The following is a 21,980-nucleotide window of genomic DNA, read 5'->3' on the forward strand; positions in this document are numbered from 1 at the left end:
TCCCCCCGCTTTGGATATTTAGATGGGTCCTCTAGTCAATATGTAGTGCTGTGTACTACAAGAGAGCTGCTAATTAATTCCATCTTATCTTCTAATTGTATCTTATTTGAGTTTTATAGGTCTGGAGAGAAAATTACTGTGACGCCTTCATCGAAAGAGCTTCTTTTCTACCCACCTTATGTGGAAACAGTTGTTAGTGGAGGTAAATATAAACAAACTTTTTTCTTAAAACAGATTTTAAGGCAGAATTGTATCCCTACAGATGAACCTATGAATAGCTCTTCAAAGGTAAAATTAGGAAGGCAGTTTCAATTGCAGAAATTTCTTTGTGGACTAATTTCACTCTGTGGAATTTGGAAACATGGCTATTTGGTAGAGAATGCAAATACTGCTTTTTATCAGCAGAATATCCTTGCAAGTGTGGATAGACCAGCTGGCACAAGAGGAAAGACTAGATTTCTGGAAATGACAGCAGATTCTCAGAATTGTTCATATTACATTTGTTGTCTAGAAAAATAGATGTAAAAAACCAGTATGTTTGTATTTTGAGACTGTTACCAAATTCAAGCTTCTGTCAAGTTTTCGTTGTAGTAAATTACAATAATAAAAATATTTACAAAATGAGTAAACTTTAAAATTGTCAGGGCTATCAGCAGTCAGTTTATGCTACCTGTTCAGTCAGTGTCCATCTAGCTCTTAGGTTCCTAAAGTGAACACCTTTTGTTGTTAGATATTAATAGAAAATGTTAGGTGCCTCTCTGCTGTACCTAAATACATAGGTAAATTTAATTTTTTTCATGATGTCTTGAAGCATGGCATATGCCGATCTCAGTCTGACCTCAACAAATTTTATCAAAGCTCAGTATAATATCAGAGGAGAATGTTGCTGGGTTTTTCTTGATGTGGCTGCAGGCCTTGGAACTTTATAAATCCTCAAAGCACCTAGCAAATTCAAAATGTTTGTGTTGGAGACGTGCTTATAGCCTTTGAGCTCAGTTATTGATTTGGTTAATGTTCAGAGGTTTTAAGGTATATGGTTATGTGGGTTGATCTCTTATTCTAAGCCAAAAGAATATCAGCTGATTACTTTGGAAATTGTTAAACTATTGCTGTAAGATAGAACGGTGACTGAATTTTTTTACTTTCTTCTTGTCTTAAATTCCTTTTGCAATGACCAAGAGAGCTGCCCTGGAAAGCTGATAGAGATTCATGGAAAAGCAGGCTTATTTCTGGAAGGGCAGATTCATCCTGAATTGGGGGGTGTGGAGATTGTCATCGGTGAAAAGGGATCAACTTCCCCACTCATCACAGTTTTCACTGATGACAAAGGTGCTTACAGGTAATTAGCAGATTTGTTGTGCTCTTTTAGGTTCTTTAGTTTAAATACTGTGTGACTTGACAACATGTGTGAGATATACAAATGTTCCTTGGCAGATGCTTTTTTCTTTTGAAATGAGTTCTTCTTTCCTTTATTTGAAGTGTTGGGCCACTCCACAGTGACTTGGAATATACCATTACTGCTCAGAAAGAAGGGTTTGTTTTGACTGCGGTAGAAGGAACAGTTGGGGACTTCAAAGCTTTTGCCCTTGCTGGGGTGACGTTTGAGGTAATGTTCTAACACTTTGGGTGCTGAATGAATAGTGTGCAGTTTAGAGCCCGACAGGCAAAAAAAAGTTAACCCACTTCTCCTAGCCAACCACAAATGGGTGTGGGATGGGGGGATCTGATAATTTTGTTGTAGGGGAAACGAATTGTGAATGAGTATAGCAGTAGACCATGACTTGCCGTAGAGAAGTCATCTTGCATGTTTTATAGTGCAAATGTTAGAACCTGCAATCCAAAAGACTGGCTTTTTTTGCAGAGTTGGACCATCTTCTCTTGCTTCTTTTATCCCTCAGAGTGGTTTTCTTCGTGTACAGGCTGATCCAACTGGTACCTGGTTCTAGTCTATGGGATTTTTCATTCTGGCTCTCACTGTCTCATTTGAGAGCATGGGAATGGCTGTTCTGGTGGCACACGCTCTGTGCACCTTTGCTGCCCAGATATTGGGAGCCCAAGCTGTTGTAGCCCTGCAGTGTGACAGGAGGGGATGTGCTGCAGATGTGGCTATTTTTCTTCTGCTCATAGCTGAGTGCTCAGAGCCAGCAATCTGTGCAGTCCTCAAAGGGCTTCTATATTGAGTCCTTCTTCATAAAGCAACCATAGCTTGTACTTACAACTATTGCTTATTCAAAAATAGATCAAATCTGAGGATGACCAACCTCTTGCTGGAGTTCTCCTGTCTCTCAGTGGCGGGGTGTTCCGGTCCAACCTCCTTACACAGGATAATGGCATGCTGACTTTCTCCAATCTGGTAAAGTTGAAATTGATTCTTCTGAACGTGGCAATGCTGTGTTACTTTACCCTCCAAAATTGGGATGTTATCAGTGCTTTTCATTGTTTTTTCTTGTGGGATTGTAACACACAATGAGAGTTGTAGCTTCCCTAGAGGGGCCAGCTGTTAGTTTGCCTAACAGTACTTAAAATTTTAGAAAGTGAAAAATGTGAAATCTAACATGGAAAGAGAATTCTCCCCAAAGAAGCAGATGATGTTGATTTCGATTACTAATGTGCAGTCTGCAAGCATGAAACAAGCCAACTTATTAGTGATCATTTTAGAGATTTTTAGAAGAAAGAAATCTAATTAGATTATTGATCTGTACATGTGTGTAGACATGCCAGAATTAAGTTTGCAGATGCATACATCTTTCTCTCCTGGTTACTTTCCTGTCCTTGAGCTCTTGTGCTAAAGTATTAGGGATGCAGTTTCCCTTTTCAGCTCTGTTTCCTGGTAGAGCTCCATTGGTTCATTGTCCAATGTGTTCTCTCTTTTTAGGTGTTCATATTTTCTGACTAGTTTAACCTATGGTTGGGGAAGAGAAATTCAGCTCTTCAGGGAGCTCTTGCACAAACATAGTTTTTTGGAGTCGGTGAATCTTTGTATCACTATCAGTAAACAAATTGCTTGATACCTCTCTGCAGAGTCCAGGGCAGTATTATTTTAAACCCATGATGAAAGAGTTTCGCTTTGAACCATCATCACAAATGATTGAAGTTCAGGAAGGACAGAATCTTAAAATTCGAATAACTGGTTACAGAACAGCTTACAGGTCAGTAGAGCTGAAATGCTGTGTAAAATGCTACATAGTGTGTCTGGATGCAAACTGTGTGTTTTCTCCTGATGTACCTCTATGCTGGAGGTTTGGGGTTTTGTTATTCTGTGTATAAGTACATTATTTTAGCCTGTTCTCACAGATATGAGTTTATAGCTGAGCCCAGACGACAGAACATTTGCTGTGAAAGCACTGTGTCAGCAGCACTGGAAGTGACTTGTGCTGTGCCCAGTGGGAGAGGGGAGGTCTGTGTGTGGGCTGGTAGACCGCTTCAGGTATCTGACTTCAAGAGTCTCCTTTTCCCTGCCCTCAGAGCTGTATGCGCTTGTTCAGCCTTGGAGGATAGAGACTCAGATTCCTAAAACTGTGCTCTGAATTGCAGCTAATTTAAATGCTTTAAACAGCTTTGCATATATATTGTAAATTCCTGTTTTCTTCTCCATGCTGTGCTAAATATACTAAGTACTTTTCCCATCAGTTATAAAAATAAAATGTCTTTAAAATATGCATTAAAACAGCATCTGCACATGTGTAGGATTTGGTTCTCTTTCTACCTCTAGTTGTTATGGCACAGTTTCCTCTTTAAATGGAGAGCCTGAGCAGGGAGTCTCAGTAGAAGCTGTGGGGCAGAAAGAGTGTAGCATCTATGGAGAAGACACGATAACCGATGAAGAGGGCAAATTCAGGCTACGTGGCCTTCTGGTAAGGATTAGAATACTCTGTTATTTGCTTTTATGTTAGTGTGATCATGGAGCAATAAAATGTGTTTTATTGATTAGCTACAGATTTCTGTTTTCCCATCATATTTGCTAGCTCAGATTCCCTTGAGTCTCTCTGTGATAGGAAACATTTTCACGTAGTGATCATTTATTTTGGTAAAGGGGAGAGATGTGTTAGTGTAAGTCTGTGGAACTTTCTGCCAGCATACTCTGGTGGCCTTCAAGCAAATGTGAACAGTTCCCATGATGTGTTACAAGATCCCCAAGTCAATGCACTGAGCGTGTCTAACAGGTACGCAAGTAAAAGCAAAGGTGTTACGGCAGGGAGTTCTCTTGGGCAAAAGAGTTTGGGGAAGCATTTACTTTCTTTTGTGAAAATACTGCTGCAGCGTATGTTAGCAGCCACCATTGGGTGTATGTTTGATTGTACAGCGTATGTCTGAAGTAAGCCATTCTGCAGGAAACACAAGCTGAATCTCTGGGACCACTGTGTGTGGAGTAAGCAGTTATGTGGAAGTAGAAAGGAGTATTTGATCTGTTTTTAATCCTCTTTAATGTGTTTTCTTTCCAACTAAAACATTCCTCATGTGACTTCTTTTAATAATGTAATGTAACAAACTGGTGAAAGTTCTGTGATAGCCCTTTTGTATTTGCTGGAAATAAACACCCTTAATTATTCAGATAAATTTTCTATTCAGGATAAGGAATATTTTACTAGGATAAGGCTGGATATATTTGGGTGCTGCATTTTAGATGGAATATTAGAAAATTGTCTGACCATCTTAATTTGTCTAATCATAAAGCATAAATGTATTATTCAGTGATGGGTTTTATCATCTGAATGTTGCTTTTAGCCTGGTTGTGTGTATCATGTCCAACTCAAAGCTGAAGGCAATGATCATATTGAAAGAGCTTTACCGCAGCATCGGGCAATTGAGGTAATTATTTTTTATTTTTTATTTATTTTTGTCAGATCACTCAATGTGAAGTGATATGTCTTGAATCTGCCTAGGCATTGTGTGTATTCTGTCAGCAGCAAAATAGCTGAATGCATTCTGTTTAGACAAGTGGCTTTCAGGAAATTAGCTCTCTAAATACAGGTCCCCTGTTGTGTGTCAGCACAATAGCTTAAAATTAAAATAAAATCAAGCCCAAAGAGGAAACAAGTGAAAAGAACTCTTTCATAGTCACAAAGACCATGCATCAAAAAACAAGAGAATAAATATGTAGGATACCTTTCAGCATTCCTTTATGATGTGGAACAAAGTACTATGAACTTGAGGGTGTCATAAATTGTCATATGATCTTATATTTAATTATTGATTGATAGATATATCTTGTTATGCTCTATTTGGTCCAAATCCTGCAGTCTTGTGGTAGATGAAATTGCCATTCAGACCTGTGAATCTTTATAAAATGTAATAATAACTTTTTGAATTTAAAACTAAGCAAATCTTTTAAAAATATTCCTCCATCCTTACAGATTCAGGTTAGCTGCCCCTCACATGTCTCGTGACATCCAGAAAAGGTTAATTAACCTTCATTAGTTGTCCAGAACTTTTTAGTGGGAGATGATTCAAACTCGAGCAGGCACCTGACCACGATGCCCTTTTTTTGCAGCAAAACAGCGGGGCAGAATTTTTTCAAGTTCTTAGTGTCTTCCTGCTAAGAGTGCTTGCTTTTTGAGAAAGGGAAGAAGAATGGCCACCCAAATTACAGAAAATCAAATGAAACTTATGTATTGCAAGTGATAGCTGTACACAGTGATTTGTACTAATCATATCCTAACTAGCCTGCTGTTTCCTGCAGGAGAAGAATACATTTAAAAGGTACCTGCAGGAAAAATGTACAACCCTAGTGGTGCCAGGCTGTTTCTATGGCACCTGGCCTAACTGTAAGCTCCCTGGTAGTGTAGTTATTTAAGTGTCTTTCCTTACTCTGATCAGAATTCAGGTGTAGAAATACAAATATCTTATATTTTAAACAATTTTGAAGCATGTAAAGTTGTGTATTTTTGCAGTAGGTTATATTATAATATGAGCATATTTCTCATTAATCAGCTCTGTAGACATCCTAGCATAGCAATATGCATCTTTCAGCACAGAGGCAAAACGCTGGGACTGACATTCAGACTTCAGGCAGTTCTGCATACGTAACTCAGCTCTTTACTCTCAAAATAATGCATGCTTTTGATACTTCTTCCATTTTTAGTTTAAATAAATCAATGCCGTCAGCCTTGTGCTGATAATGCACAAGTCTAATTGCGAGTTCTACGCTCTGGAGGAAAAGTAATTGCAATTGGAAAGACTTCAAGTTTCCATGTGTTGTTTATAGAACAAAACTCACTTTTTGTTTAAAATTATGAGCAGTATTTGTGTTCTGTTAACTCTTACTCTGTCTAGAAAAAAATGACTGTGTTGTGTGTTGCAGGTTGGGAATAGTGACATTGATGATGTTAATATTATAGCATTCCGGCAAATTAATCAGTTTGATTTAAGTGGAAATGTGATTACATCTTCAGAATATCTCTCCACATTATGTGTAAGTTCAGCCCTTTGATCTTTGTCAAGCATATTTGCCTTTGGTTCCCCAATGATATTGTGTGGGGTCATTGGAAATTGCTCAGTAGCCAGAGCACACATTGAATTCAAATTATGGCTAATTGTTTAATGAAGGTGAATTTGAATTACAGGTAGAGTTAAGATTCCAGTGTTGCTGACTGTGTTTCTGGGTCTGCCCCCTTGAGAGATGCACTCATTGTAGGGAGAGAAAGACACCAGAGGTGAAATGAGTTATTTGCATCAGAGAACTGCATTTATCTGTGAAATAACTGGAATTTTTGACATACATGTCTGCTAGCAAGAAAATATTGTGTGAATACAAATATACCATAGGACACATGAATGTAAGAGTACATTTGTGTAAGTGTGTATGAAACAAATAGTATAGCTGAAATTTTCAAAACTCTGAAAACTGTACTGTGGTCTGAAAAAATTTGTGAAGCCCTTGTCATCCTTTCAGCTTAGGGTACAAATGCTGAAGGTATCTGTAAGAGGTGTTAATATGGTGGGAGTTGTAGTACCATTTCTCAAATTTAAAAGGTTCTTCCTTTGAAATGTTATCTACAAATATAAATGCAATGCCTAGATTTCTAACTAGTCTGTTATGCGTCTCACTTGCCAAGGACTCATTGGCAAGATGTTGGGCTTCTGGGCAGACATTCAAAGCATCCAGTGCTCAGAGCAGGTGTGAAGAGAAAATGTATCACCTCGGTGAAGAGCACCTGAGCATGCTTCCCATCTTTCTAGGGGAATTCAGACCCTTACAGTTCAGCCTAAGCATATGAGAGTTGATATCAAAATTTATTAATGTGGAAATTATTCAAGTCTGTACCTTTTTCACATTAGGCTGGGTCTTGTACTGTGTGTAATGCTTATGTGCTGGTGAAGTGTGCATGATCATAGGCGTTGTTTTCAGTACAGAGGTTTTTGTCCTGAAAAGATGTGCTCAGATTTGATACAGGCACAAGTGAGAGGTTTTGTGACCTCAGCCTGGCCTCTTCTGGGTGCATGAACTCGATGAAACAGCTGGAAATGCTCTGGTGAGCTGTGGTTGGAGCTGCGATCATGGCAATACTGGTTAGAACTGATGAGAATTTAGTTGGGCTATGACTTGTAAGGACAGCCAAGTGTCTCGGCAAATATCTGATCCAGAAGTTTATAAACAATGGTATGGATGGTAGAAGACTAAGTCAGCTGCTTCAGAGTGGTCCACAAAATCCAACAGTTTGCTCACTGTCTCCTCTGGAGGAGGCACAGTGGCTGATAGATGTTCTGTGCGTACAGGCAGCCTGGGGGAAGGAGGTGCTGGTGCCCCTACTGGTCTTACTCTGGTATGATGCAGTCCTCTTAATTAAGCTGGTTTCTGAGCAAACTGTGCTCACGATTCAGGCCTATTCTGTAGCTTGAGTGTCTAGCTTAATTAAGTGCAAAGAAACTGAAACCAAGCAAAATGAGCCTATCAGAGCAATAGAAACAAACCCCATCTACAAATTCCTATGAAATTGTTGGGATTATTTAAAAGAATTACTAAATTACTAAATAAAAGAATTACTAAATTACTAAATAAAAGAATTACTAAATTACTAAATAAAAGAATTACTAAATTACTAAATAAAAGAATTACTAAATTATTGATGCACAGCACCGACTACTTCTAGTATGTTTAGATATGGGAAAATGCTGGACATCACTTGTCCCTAAATTATTTGAAGTTCTGTTAAAAGCCTGTTTCTGTGACTTCATATTCCAGGTTAGAACAGTTTCAGGTGTTCTTAATTGACTTTGCCATCTTTCTGTTTATAAGCTACATGATGAATTTTGAAGTGCTTTTATCCCTTAAGATATCGGGTGTCTAAAATATTTATTGTGTTACAGACACAGATGCTTGGTTTTGTGCTTTCTTCTTTCCCTCACAGGTGAAGCTTTACAAAAGTGAAAACCTTGACAACCCTATTCATACAGTCAGTTTAGGCCAATCCCTCTTTTTCCATTTCCCACCACTGCTCCGAGATGGAGAGGTAAGGATATTGCTGAATGATTAGCTTAACTTGCTTTAATTTTTTTTCCCTGAAGATGCTGAATTGTTATTTCTGGTCTGCCTGCAGTATACTCATGCTGGAGTGAGCAGTGTCTCAGAAGATTTGAAGCCTCTTAAATTGACTTTTGTCTTTAATTTTGTCTCAAAGACTGTTACCATCACTGTAGACTGAGTTTATTTTTAACCCACAGAATTATGTGGTGCTTCTGGACTCTACATTGCCTAAATCACAGTATGATTACACCCTACCTCAAGTTTCATTCACTGCCATTGGATACCATAAACACATTACGTTGATCTTTAGTCCCTCTGTAAGTACAAAATATTTTAACATTCATTTCAAATGTTCACCTTGAGAACAATGTCTGGATATTGTAGCCTGCATATATTTTGTGGTTTTGGCCTAACTTTCTATTTATGTAAGTACAAAGAGTTTTATGGGAGGCATTGAAGTGATAGTGAATTTGGTTTTGGCCATATTTAAGGCTTCGAAGAGCGATATAGTAATCTGGTATATTGTGGGAGGCAAGCAGGGATTTAAGGAACCAGCTGTAGCCATGACACTAGTTGAAAGAGGTACCATAACTGGGGCCTGAAGGAGAAAGATAGGATTGTTGCAGGAATTCTTTGAAGGACCTTTTCATATAGGAAAGAAGTGTCACCAGGCCAAAAAATTTTTTGTTATAGGAGCCAAGATAGAAGAGAAGAGCAGAGAGATTCTCAGACTAATGTGAGGAGAAAACTTCTCCCTTGAGAGAGGGAATGTCTTTTTGCACTTCCAAGCTGAAGAGTGCAGTCAGTTTACTGAACTGTTCATTCTTGTAATACTTGAACGATACATTTCTTTTCTACATCACTGCATGTTCAGATGCCAGTGAAACATGAGGGAAACATGAAATGACAGTTATAAATGAAGGATGCAGATATGCCTGAATGATTTCATGATGGTATGGTTGCTGTAGTGTTATCAGTGGGATCAGAGATTCGGGCAGTGTGTGACAAGTAAATCAGAGCACACCAGGCTGATTGGAAAGTGCTGACTGGCCGTCACTGAATTAGCTTTAAAAAAACAAAACAAAACAAAAAAAACCCAAACACCCTAGGAAAAAGGTAGCAGATGTATGAATCTGATCAAGGGAACTGCTTTGAAAGTGAAGGTAGCTTAAATCTTAGAGTGGTGCTTGGAAAGAAGTCAGATGGGAAGGGCTGAACATGCCACACAAACCTATTGTTGTAGTCACTTAAAGCTGAGAGATTTCATAGCTGAAACGAGCCATTTAAAAAAGTGCATGGTCCCCACTGATTTCAGAGAAAGCTGCCTGAACAAGATATTGCCCAAGGATCTTACATAGCATTACCACTGACGCTGCTTCTGTTGTTGGCTGGCTACAACCATGATAAGGTAGGTCATGGGTTTTTTTTTTCCTTATCCAAATATTATTGTCCTATCTGTGAATATTTTGTACTGTGTAAAATGTGTTTGAGGTGTATATCTAGGCAGAAATGCACTCAGCAGTCATGTTATATGACATATTTCAACACAAGAAAAAAATGTAGCCAAGTTTCTGGACTTTCCTTTTAAAAATGCTAGTGTGAAGTTGAGTTTCTGTGCTGTTTCTGAATTTTGTTATCTCATTTGATGGCTATGGAAAAGACAATATAACAGCACTCAAATTCGGATAATCATACTCTGTGATAATATGAACAAAAAAATTACTGGCTTCAGGAACAGCAGACTGGAAAAAAAACTATGCAAGTCATCAACCTGGTCTCTTTAGCTCTATGCCCTCCTGGGTGTAAAACACTGGAGGAATATAAAGAGCTACCAGATTATCCCCTCTGTTAACAAGCCATGCTCTTCTAGTTTCCTCTGATATGACTGGATTTCGGTTTTGCTGTTAAAAGAAATTTGTCTGTGCAGTTTGATTTCCTCCCTCAAACATGAGTAGACAGCATAGACCATGGGATTCTCCAGGGTTTTCTACAGTGACACTGATAACTCTCTGCCTCCCCTGAAAGTAGTAGTCATCTTTCAGTCTCAGTACTCAAAATCTTATTCTTGGGTAGATTACTGCAGGAAGAAGTGACAACCATTTTAATTTTTGATGATCAGAAATTTCCAGAAATTTGGGATTTGACTCCCCAAGAATTGGCTGCTGTTTTCTGACATATTTGTTGATGTGCTGTTTATGCAATAGATTCTATTTCGCAGAATCTCTGCTAAAGCAGGGTCATTTCTTTGGAGAAATATGGGTCTAAAAAACATTATCACTCAGACCTTATATGCCATTGTAATCGCATGCTGCTTCCCCCCTCCCCGCTTTTTTGCCCAGCTTATTCCCTTGCTGCTGCAGCTGATGACTCGACTTCAAGGAGTACGTGCGCTTGGACAGGCAGGTTCTGACACAGGTGGCCCAGAGGATGCAAAGAGACAAACGAAAAAACAGAAGACAAGACGGACGTAAGATGGAAGGGATGACTGCATGAAATGATGCTCCATCAAACTGGAGCCTGAGGAAGCAAAGCCACTAAAATGCATTTTTGATAAATTTGTGGACTTTACATTTTCATTGTTGCTACATGAGCTCCATTTGTCACACTAGCTCCATTTTGGTTGTAAATTTTCTATGGATTCTACAGATTTCCTTGTTATAAAATAATGAAATGAATGCCTTTGTTGTCGCTGTGAGTGCATCTCTTGTACTTGAAGACAATGAATTTCTTTCTCTTCAATGGAACGGGTCATGCTGTCTTTGTTAATCATTTGTAAAGGCAGTGGTAATAAACTCCTTTATTTAAAGTTCAGGTTTTTTGGGGATCATTTTTCCTTACCTTTCCAAATACTCAATTTAAAGAAGCAGCACATAGGTGTTCTACTAAATCGGTAGTGCTTTGAACAACAAAGTTTTGGGAGACATAGGTCAGCTGGTGAATTATGTCTTTGGTGCTTACAGTTCAGCAGCTTGATTGGAGAGTCTGTCATCTGCACAGCCGTGATTTCAGTTCTTATCCAATGGTTATGTTATTTGTGATTAAAATCAAGTATTTGCTTGATGGAAACAAAGACAATGAGCTTACATTAGTGTTAATATCAGATAAGTTCTGGTGATCCTACTGCAAAAGTAACATTTAAATTTCAAGTTTATAAACACTGTGGCATCTTTAGACCTCCACTATTCCTGAAGTTCCTCTAGCTGGTTGTACTTTCTTTCCAAGACTGCGTTGTCTGTGATAACCCTTTGCTTATGTGTTTGTCACATCACCCATTTGGGCCACAGGCAGCCCTTTTGCCAGGTGGTGGAATAACTTTTTTACATGTTCTTTTTTAAAGAAGTTTGGGTCTGTATGCATTGAAGATTTCCAACAATTCAGTGTAGACTGTAATAAATAACTGTTTCTCACTGGGTATCTTTTGATTCTTGTTTGAAATAGACAGTTAGACATACACAGTTTAAATGTTAATGGGGCTTTTTATTGACAAATAGTGTAAAGGTTAATAGAGCTTTTGAAAGATGCACATAAATGCCTATAAATATTGCACAGATGTTCGTACTGCCAGTAAGTGGCAATGTTTCTCTTTTATAGGACTGGAATAAAGTCCCTTTATGCTTAAATATTTAAGCTTACACACCCTACTGTTCTTAGAAACTTGGATGCTAAAGGTTTTATGCTTTTTTTTTAAAATTATTCTTGCCTTAATTTGGGCCTAAATAATTAAAAGTTCATTCCAGTTGGTGATCATTCTTTTTGAACTTATGTCATTACAACACAATCTCTGAGGGAAATTTTATCAGGAACAGAGTAAAGATGAAGAATGTTGGAAAAGCAAGTATGTATAGAATTTGAGATGAAACTTGAATAAACTGTGTTCTCTATTTAAATGACCTTAAATTTTATATTGCAGTGATGAAATAGGGAAGAATAAGACACTTCTAGAATTTATAATAAATTCTAACTTTTTTTAATACATCTTTATTTTAGGATGGTGCATATTGATAGAGGAATAGCTACTCTGGGGGAATATATGAGGAAAAAAAAAAATGCACACTTACATGTGACTTGAGGGACTACCAGCTATGCTGATTGGTGAACTTGTTGGACTTGCTGATGATTGATATTAAACATTGGAAATACTGTTACTAAAGGAGGCTTTAATACTTGCTATTTTATTGAAGGAAACAATTTGGTTTAAGTGACATCTATTTCCCCCAACTCAGGGAATCAGCTTTTGTAAATAATTCAGCTGACTCGGGGTCATCTTTTGTGAATAGTGCTGTCCAGGGGAGGCCACAAAAACTAGTGAGCTGGGGGAGACTTGTGAATACAGAAAATGGGTTTGTGTCGAGACTTCTTTGCAAGACAGGAATCATAGTAATTTTGTCCCGATACTGATTTATCTGGAAAAATTGTAGAAGCAGATCTGGCGAATGGGCCTGAGGAGGGCAAGGGCAGCTGGAACAGCGGCTGCGCTGCAGGAGAGCAGAACCGCTGGGCCATGAGTGCCCTAGCAGGAGCGGAGCAGGGACCACAGGGACTGCTGCAGCGCTGAGTGGGGAGTAGCTCAAAAGAGGCTTCATCAGAGTGAACATGTGCCTGTCCACTGTGGAGAGCTTTGCTTCCAAATTTGGGATCTGCCTGATGTCCCTTGATCAAAATTTTCCCTTGTGCAACACACTGATGGCCTATGTGCTTCCAGTGCCATGTTTCTGAGATTTATTCTGCTTTCGAAGTGTTTATTTCTAACAAAAAGTATAGCTTGCAGTTCTTCACTTTGTGGAAAAGTCATGTACTCTTTAAGAACATGGGGAAAGTGCGAGATAATTTTTTAAAGCAGAACTGCAGTACTAAATGCAAAGAAATCAGTATTTCCAATTATATTTAGAAACTAATAATCAGATTTACAGTGGATCCAAGGAGAAAACTCAGCAATGTAGTCTCTCAACTTTCCAGAGCCACGTGGAGAAAGCTAAGATAGACTGCGATATGCACATGCTATAGCACTGAGCAATCTGATGGGGCACTGGAAGGAACTATTTGTATGAATGTGTCAGTTTGCCTGGGCAAACCCTTTCTGCCTCTGGAGAGCTGCTCATGGGAGGCACCGGGTGCCTCTGGGCTCTGCAAAGCAGGTTGGTGTACGTGCAGACCTGGGGGTGCGACACATCTGCTTTGTCTAGATGCAGAGCAGGCAGCTGTGCAGGATCTCCTTTATACTGCGTGGCTGTTAGAGTGCTTTTCAGTGCAGAAATGCTGGATTTATTTGAGTATTTAAATAGCACTGGCTCTGCCTGTCCAAGGTATGCAGTTCATCTTGTGCTCCTAAAACTAAGGCTTCAACACCAGTTGGACTGGACTTTTCAGTATTTCCCATGAAAATCATCAGTTACAGTAGCTTTGGTTTTCATTATTGCATCTTTAATTCATTTATGTTAACACAGAGAATTAAATGCAAAATGGGGACTAACATTTATATGTCGACTCTTACTTGAAAACAGGTTCAATGTTTATTGTTCTTTTTTGCAGGCACAATAGTAAAAGAATGATTAATTCATTTGTCTGGTGAGCTAAATATAGCAAATGTCTGAATCCTGTTGAAAATGAGAGTAAGGCCCTCCAGATAAAGATAGCATTGAACGTTATTTGCTTTTCTTTCGAAAGCAAAAATGAATATTACATATGTTTGGTCAGCTCATCAGTGATGCACAGAATTCTATTGTTTGAGAACGAAATGCATCATTAATACTGAATTTCACAATTTGTTTATAGGAGATGATTCAGCTTAATTTCTAAAGCACCCTCTTTATTAGATGGCTGTCAGATCAAGTCAGGTTTCAAGAACAAGTATTTCAGCTGCATTAGTAATGATGTTGTAATCATCAATGCAGTAATCATTTAAAAAACAAATGTGCTTAAAAGCAAGGAAACAAATACTTAAAATGGAGAAATGAGCATTCTCAGCAAGGGTGAAGAAGCACAGGGTTCTTCACAGTCATAAATTTCAAGTTGTGCTATTTGACAGAAGATATATAATTGTCAACAGACAGATTCTTGGGACTGTGTTCATTTGCTTTTCTTGTGTTTATAGGGGCACGTAGGGGGGAAATGATAATTTACAATGAGACTGGGTCTGCAGATCTCTTTGAGGCCGAATAGAGAGTGGAGTGCCTGATGTGGTAGCCAGCTCAGCGAGAGCTGCTGCTGTATGCACCCCTGTACTGACTGCCCGCCCCCCTCCTGGGATCCAGGTAGGATCCTTGCAAACTTCTCTAACTCACCAAAGAAAGAAAGAAAGAAAATAAAAAGGAAATGAGTCAACACTATGATGTTATCCTTAGATATTTTGATCTCTAGCAACAACGAAAACAATGTTGTGGACCCTCAGCATCTCTCACCCCAATCCTATTACCTGATACTCCAATTTGATTCCTGTTGCTTTCTTTTTCCCTGTGTGAATTTTGTTCTTTAGGTATTAAAAGTGCAACTATAGAAACAGCTGTCGTCTTAAAAAGTAATGAGCACCCTCCTCAACTCCATGCTAGAGGAACATGGACTAAACACTCAGGAATTTGAAGGTAAGAGTCTTACTAGACACTTAAATAACTGACTTGTCCAAGAGATCTGAGGTTGACTGTGGAATGGAATCGCGAGATGACTGATGACTAATTTTGCTTCCTGTTCAGTATTCCCTGTGGTGTACGGTATCTATATTTCTATTTTTTTTCCAATCTGAAAGTAATTTAAGTTGGGCATAACATAAAGGTAGCAATTGCAATAAAAATAATTTACTTGCAATAAAATTAGTAGTGTGGAGGAAGTCTAAAGGATATCAAATTTCCTGAGTTGTGCACAACAGTGCTAGCCCACATCATGCCAAATGATGGTTTCATGTTATGTGTGTAAGTCATGTTTTCCTTACAGATACATTGGTGGCTTCAGAAAATCTCTGAAAGTCTCTGAAAATCCAGTAAATCCATTTCTGGTGTGTTATTGACTGATGCCAGAACTCTGTGTTTTTTACTTTTAAAAGAGCACAAACTCTGCCATTCACTCATTTAAACTTGGAACAGGCCTGTATGTCCTCGTTCAAATGAAGAGCAGCTCTACACTAATTAGCATTCCCTGAGCCTTCATGGCTTATTATTAGCAAGAGCAACTTTTTCCTCTTAAATGTTTTACAAAGCTTTTGTGAGCTTTTCACATCAGCTAGCTTGTCCTCTCAATTTTCTATTATACCTTTTGTAATTGCTTTCTGTCTATATTTGATATGTTGTTGCCTTACTCCAGTAACTTCCATTATCACTTATAACTGTTTGCTATTACTAGGAACGACATGATTGTATTATTTACTCTGTTTGCTTTAAATACCACCTCTTTTTCCTTGTTCTCTCTCCCCCCTGCCCCCCCCTCTTCCTGGGAATATTTGAGTTTAACAACTTGATGTTGTCTCAAATCTTATTTTAAATAGTTCATATGTTGTTCCCTTCATAGCCTAAGACCATGATTACTTTCAGCCCAATGATATATTATCGTAAAGCACTAAACACCCACCAGACCATTACTGAATTTATCATATCCATGAGCTCAATAAACACTGAAAGATAAACCTGTTTTTTACTGACTGCAGAAGCCAGCATGTTGATTCCTTCTCTAATTCTTACTCTTGTCGATACTAGAATAATTAAATCCCCATCATGAAGACTGTAGTTTCTTCATAGCTCTCTTATCACAGTGAGTCTAGCTACTTTGATTTTTTTTTTTAATATGTGGTATTTTTGATAAACCACCAACAAATTCCCACTCCAAGCCTTCCTATTATCGGGTGCAAAAGAAAATAATAGGTGCTTAAGTAAGACATATGCAAATGAACAATTTTGTTCCTATGTCTCTGTAATCTTTGCTGTGTTACAATGCTTTCTACAGCACTCTAATTAGAAAGAAAATGTGTTGTCTAGTCTGTACTGTAGGGCATTCATCTTCTGAGAGGAGGAAAGAAGGGATGGGATGCTGTGCAGGCCTTCCTCTTCCCTTTCCTCACTGCACGTGATGTGTGACAGACATGGATGATTTCTTTTAGCAGACAAGATCAAATATTCATCAAATGCACATGTGCAGGCTTGGGGCTGGTGTTGTTTTCTGCCATGAAGACATGCCTGACAAAGTTTAACCAGCACCTGTGATTCCTGGCCTGTCTGATACTGCCCTCTCTGCCACTAGAGAAGTGAAGCCCTTTATGTGCAGATGAAAAAATAAATTATTTTGTTTTAATAAGCACGGAAATTGGATGCAAATTTGATTATGCATTTAAAATCAGAAATGGTGTTCCCCTTCTATTCTGCACTCTAGCTGTAAGTGCTATCATCCTTTGGGAGGCTTGGTGGGATTGCAGAGTACAAGTAAAGGAGACTGTCATCCTTCTGGCATAAGGAAAGTCCAACTTTAACTAGTAAGTGTCAGCTCCAAAACAAGCTCTGCAAGGAGCTTTTTAGTTTGATCAGGATTCATGTGGCTATGAGTGCTCATATAAAGCTCAGCACAGTGGTCCAGCAGTGATATCTCAAGCAAACAGTGAGCAGATATGAAATTAGTGCCATACAATAAAGACAGCATTTCATGATGCTACTCTTCAGAGGAGAAATTTTTTTTAAATGTATTTACATGTTGCTTTTCACATTTATATCCATATAGATCTCATTTGTGAATGTGTAATGTCTTCTATAGTTTCATTCATCAGCTGTCTTGTTGATTATTCCTGCGGTCTTTCTAAAGCACTTATGTGCCTGCAGACATTGGTGAGTCACTCTAAATTCCCATGCCAGCCATTAGCTGGAAATACTACAGACTTCTAATGTTTAGCACTTGATATTGTTTCTTTCTGTTCTATTTTGATGGAGGCTGATCTCCTGCCATTGCTAGGCTTTCCTTTGGTGTGGCCAGGTACCTGACCTGTCTGTCATACTGTATCCCCAGGGACCTGTCACTGACCCCAGTCCCGTTGGGCATGGTAGGACTCTTCGCTGTGGCTGCTGGAATCCTGAATGTAGCACTACATTTCCTAAGTAAAAAGCGAGATGCCTGAACTTTGTCTTTAAAAGTTGTCAATTCATTTGTATTTCTCTCTACTGATATAAATAAGTTTACGCATGATTCTGAATTACTCTTTCCAGATTGACTTGAAATTCCTGTTGATGGAGGCAGCCTTGATAAAGGGAGCCAGGGCCACATCATATGGTGGAGATGTGCATGCTTCAAGGGGCACAGCTGAAAGTGGGGAGAGAGTGGTAGAGTCACAGTGTAAATCCCAAACTAATCTTGTTGCCGGCAAAACAGATTTCCTGTAAGCAGTAGTAGAGAGCACAGCACCAACCTGCTGGCATTCTCTAGGGCTTGTGTTTATATTTTTATATTTCTCTTTTTCAGAAATTTTTCTTGCCTCTCTGTGGCCCAGATATGGGAGTGGAGTAACTGATGCCTTTGTGGTTTTGAGCAATGAGCACTGACTGAAGGAAGGGAATCCATGATCATGAGTTTCACTTCTTATTGGCTGCAGGGACTTTGCGTAGTGCCAGTTTAGCTTTCAATGCTTTCAGCCTCTGTTGAGCACCAGTACAGAAGATGACTAAGAAGAGACCTTGGTGCTTTGGTAAGTAACTTTCATTTGTTTGTGTGTAACTTCCAGCTGTATAAACCGGGACTTTGGCTCATGGAGATTCAGATCCAGGACTGGGACCTGTGTATACAAAGCAGTTCAGGTACTGTGAAAAAGCCAAAACAAATCCATTCTGTCCCTTTTCACATGGTACATTACAGAACTACAGCACTGCAGAAGGGAGAAACAGCAAGACACAGAGAGACAATAATGTGTTTAACAATGTGAAATGACTACAGATATCCACAGTTCTTGGGGGAGGATAGGATGATTAATGTCATCAGTATTGAATCTGATTTGCATGCACATCACAAAACCCTAAATAAAAACACAAAGGATTTATTCTGTACTTCATTGAACATAAATATTTAATAAATTTAACTGCTTAATCTTGAATGCACGCATTTGCCCTTACTAGCCAAATCGGCTTATCCTTATTTGCGGATTTTTTTTTTTTTTTCTCATTAAAAGAGAATGAGGGGCTTCCAGGACATGGCTATCCCAGAGGTGATCATCACCTTGGAGGGATGCTCTGCTACCATGCACTGGCATTTTACTCGCCTTCCTTGAAGTAAGAGCACAAAAAGCAAGCTGTTATATTTTGCTGCAAGTAAGCTTCCTGGAACACGGAAGGCCAATATTTAAAGATATTTCAGATGGAATTTTGAAAAGGATTTAGGCAAGTAAGGACCCTATTTCACAGGGTTTTAATGAAAATGACACAATTACATGCTTTTGAAAAACCTAATAGAGGCAAATATATTTGCGTTTTCAGGTACCTACATAAATTTCTTGACAATTTGTCCCTGCAAGCCCAGAACTGCGGTCTCAGCAGCATTCTTTATACTAACTTCTTACGACACTTTGTCCTGTTGAAGCTAGCGGTGTCCCCCAGGGGTCAGTACTGGGTCCAGTCTTGTTCAACTTATTCATCAGTGACCTGGATGAAGGAACAGAGTGCACCCTCAGCAAGTTTGCTGATGATACAAAACTGGGAGGAGTGGCTGATACACCAGAGGGCTGTGCTGCCATTCAGAGAGACCTGGACAGGCTGGAGAGGTGGGTGGAGAGGAACCTCATGAAGTTCAACAAAGGGAAGTGCAGGGTCCTGCACCTGGGGAGGAATAACCCCCTGCACCAGTACAGGTTGGGGGTTGACCTGCTGGAAAGCAGCTCTGCGGAGAAGGACCTGGGAGTGCTGGTGGACACCAAGTTAAGCATGAGGCAGCAATGTGCCCTTGTGGCCAAGAAGGCCAATGGTATCCTGGGCTGCATCAGGAAGAGTGTTGCCAGCAGCTCGAGGGAGGTGATTCTCCCCCTCTACTCAGCCCTGGTGAGGCCACATCTGGAGTACTGCGTCCAGTTCTGGGCTCCCCAGTACAAGAGGGATGTGGCACTACTGGAGCAAGTCCAGCAAAAGGCTACAAAGATGATTAGGGGACTGGAGCATCTCTGTCACGCTGTCATGCTATGAAGGTTCGATAGCAATGACTGAGACAGTAATATAATAATAATAAAAAAGATGTTTATTTCCTCACACAAGTTCTTGGATTAGTAACATCCATTAAAATAATGCAATTACTAATTTAGGAAGGATAACACAAAACCATCAGTTACTAATTTAGAACGGATAACCTGAAACCGTCGATTACTGCGTTATTAATTGGAAGGACTGCTTATCCCTACTTGAAAGCTTTCTTGTTCACTCTCCTAGTGAGAGGGCTCTCAACCTCGAGGAGTTACCTTAACCCAGCGTCCCAGGAAAAGGGGAGGGGGGGGATACTCACGGTCCAGCCGGAGAGGATGGTCAGGTCACGTTCCCGTCCCTGCTCAAACTCTCCTAGCTCCCAAGTCTCTTTTTATACGGCTGGGGCTCTGGGCAAACACTGCTTTTGCTGACTTTTGCGAGTTTCACAATCACAGGACTGTCTGTTTGTCTGCTTGGGGGGACCCTGCTAGCGAGGCAAGACCACAACACCTCCGTATTGCTTCTTCCCTCCCCGGGGGTCCGTGCAGATTCCAGGTGGCAGACTTCTTCAGTCTTGTTAATGCTGCCATTCCGCAGCCTTATACATATCAATCCTTGCGCATATCGGTTGGTAGACGACTTTAGTCCTGTTAAGTCCTCTGTTCAGCAGCTTTGTGCACGTCAGCTCTTGTGCTATCAGTTCTTCTGTGTATCAATTGACAAACTTCAGTCCTGTTAACTCTTCACTCGCCCGTCAATCTCTCTTATGAGGAAAGGCTGAGAGAGCTGGGCCTGTTCAGCCTGGAGAAGAGAAGGCTGAGAGGAGATCTTATCAATGTGTACAAGTATCTGAAGGGAAGGTGTCAAGAGGATGGAGCCAGACTTTTTCCAGTGGTGCCCAGTGACAGGACGCGAGGCAACGGGCACAAACTGAAACACAGACAGTTCCATGGTCCTTGAAACATGGTTTCAGCTCTCCCTGCTATGTCTTAAACATATGGAACAGAGGACTTCTTCAGAAATGAGCTGATGTTTTTCCTGTGTCCATTGCCATAAGGCACCAGATAGTCCAAACTCCCATTTCCAGGCTACAAGCATGATCTCTCCAAAAGACCAAGGCTGTGCCTCAGGAAAATGTTTGTTGTGTAGATCCAAGCTCAGCTACGGACTTGTTTATAAAGAGGGCTTTAGTCTTTAGGTTTATTTCTGAAGCACTTGAGCTGTAGACAGATCTACAGCAAAAAATGCAAAATAATGAGAAAGTTTGGCTTTTCAGTAAACAAAAAAAGGCCTCTACAATTAGCAGGTTTCCTCTTTTTATAATCTTTAGTCTTTTGAGTATCAGCTGAGTAAATAGAGAAGGGAGGTGGCAGGGAAGTTAAAAGACAGAGGGCACAAATGTATTTGGCTATTTAGCTTTTATTTCTCATTTTGCTGTGCAATGTTTCTCTTCTCCATCAAACTAATTAGGGAAAAACTCCATCCATAAAGCAGTGCCTGAGCTTATTGCTAGGTCAATGAGCCTGTGTTCTTTCTGGTAGTGAAAGCTGTCTGTGATTATTGCATTCATTAATTTTTATTTAGGAAATAATACCTCTGTCTTGATCTATATAAACACACAGATTTCTGTTCCAAATCAAACTTCCTCCATATTGTGTGCTGTTGCTAGGAGGGAAGCAGAGAGCTAATACAGTGTCAAATCAACTTAAAGAATGAAATCTTATAAAAACAATCAATAGTAGTTAGTGCTTGTTATATTATACAAGGTAAACTGTGGGAGACAAGTTGCACTGGTTCCATTTTGGGTGCGATTTGTAACTCTAGAAGCAAAACATTCAGTATGTCCTGACTACAGACATGGACATGTCCCTAGACAACCGGACTCTCTTCCACATGTTTAAGACACTGCATTAGATAACGCTAGACAACGATTTGCATCAACCAGTTGTGACCTGAATGTTCAGATCACTGCAGGTTGTCCCCATAGTGATGATGATGGTAACGTGGAGTAGGAAGACTCAGTGTGAATGATGCAACGCTGAGCACTAGGTAAAACCAAGGGAGATTTGAAGAGAACTCCTCTCTAACCAGCATAAAGATTATGGGCTCCAGAACTGGGAAGTGTTAGCTCCTTCCATAAATGGAGCCAAGAGTCCTCTAATAACCTAGTTTTGACTACAAATCTGGCTGTAGGGAGAGGGGTGCTGATGTGAGGAGATCCTCTCCAAATCAAGCTGGGCAATTACTGTAGAAATAACACAGCTAGTCTGCACCCTCCTTCCTTTGAAGCACTCTATCAAGAGGCCATGAAACCCATCGAGTCCATCTTTTTCAGCTGTGGTTCCCAAAGACTGAGAGTGTACATGGGACAGAGAAATGGCAGCACTGATCAAAGT

At 39.7% G+C, this 21,980-nt stretch overlaps 1 protein-coding gene across 3 annotated transcripts in view; it reads left to right on the forward strand.

Moving 5' to 3' along the window:
• The window catches only part of NOMO2 (NODAL modulator 2), a 28,618-nt gene extending 17,348 nt beyond the window's left edge, over positions 1-11,270 (forward strand). For 2 of the 3 annotated variants that reach the window (XM_067306597.1, XM_067306598.1), the window contains 12 exons: positions 120-202; positions 1,180-1,339; positions 1,480-1,606; positions 2,240-2,353; positions 3,022-3,149; positions 3,713-3,854; positions 4,726-4,809; positions 6,302-6,412; positions 8,349-8,450; positions 8,662-8,781; positions 9,780-9,872; positions 10,804-11,270. In XM_067306597.1, coding sequence (XP_067162698.1) covers positions 120-202; positions 1,180-1,339; positions 1,480-1,606; positions 2,240-2,353; positions 3,022-3,149; positions 3,713-3,854; positions 4,726-4,809; positions 6,302-6,412; positions 8,349-8,450; positions 8,662-8,781; positions 9,780-9,872; positions 10,804-10,935 — 1,396 coding nt within the window. In that variant the 3' untranslated portion in view covers positions 10,936-11,270. Of the gene's footprint in view, positions 1-119; positions 203-1,179; positions 1,340-1,479; positions 1,607-2,239; positions 2,354-3,021; positions 3,150-3,712; positions 3,855-4,725; positions 4,810-5,931; positions 6,024-6,301; positions 6,413-8,348; positions 8,451-8,661; positions 8,782-9,779; positions 9,873-10,803 lie in introns of those variants that run through there. The other variant, XM_067306600.1, reaches the window with a different exon arrangement.
• Positions 11,271-21,980: the final 10,710 nt, after the last annotated feature.

This window comes from Apteryx mantelli, chromosome 16, assembly GCF_036417845.1.
Source record: "Apteryx mantelli isolate bAptMan1 chromosome 16, bAptMan1.hap1, whole genome shotgun sequence".
In the NCBI taxonomy this organism is placed as follows: Eukaryota; Metazoa; Chordata; class Aves; order Apterygiformes; family Apterygidae; genus Apteryx; species Apteryx mantelli.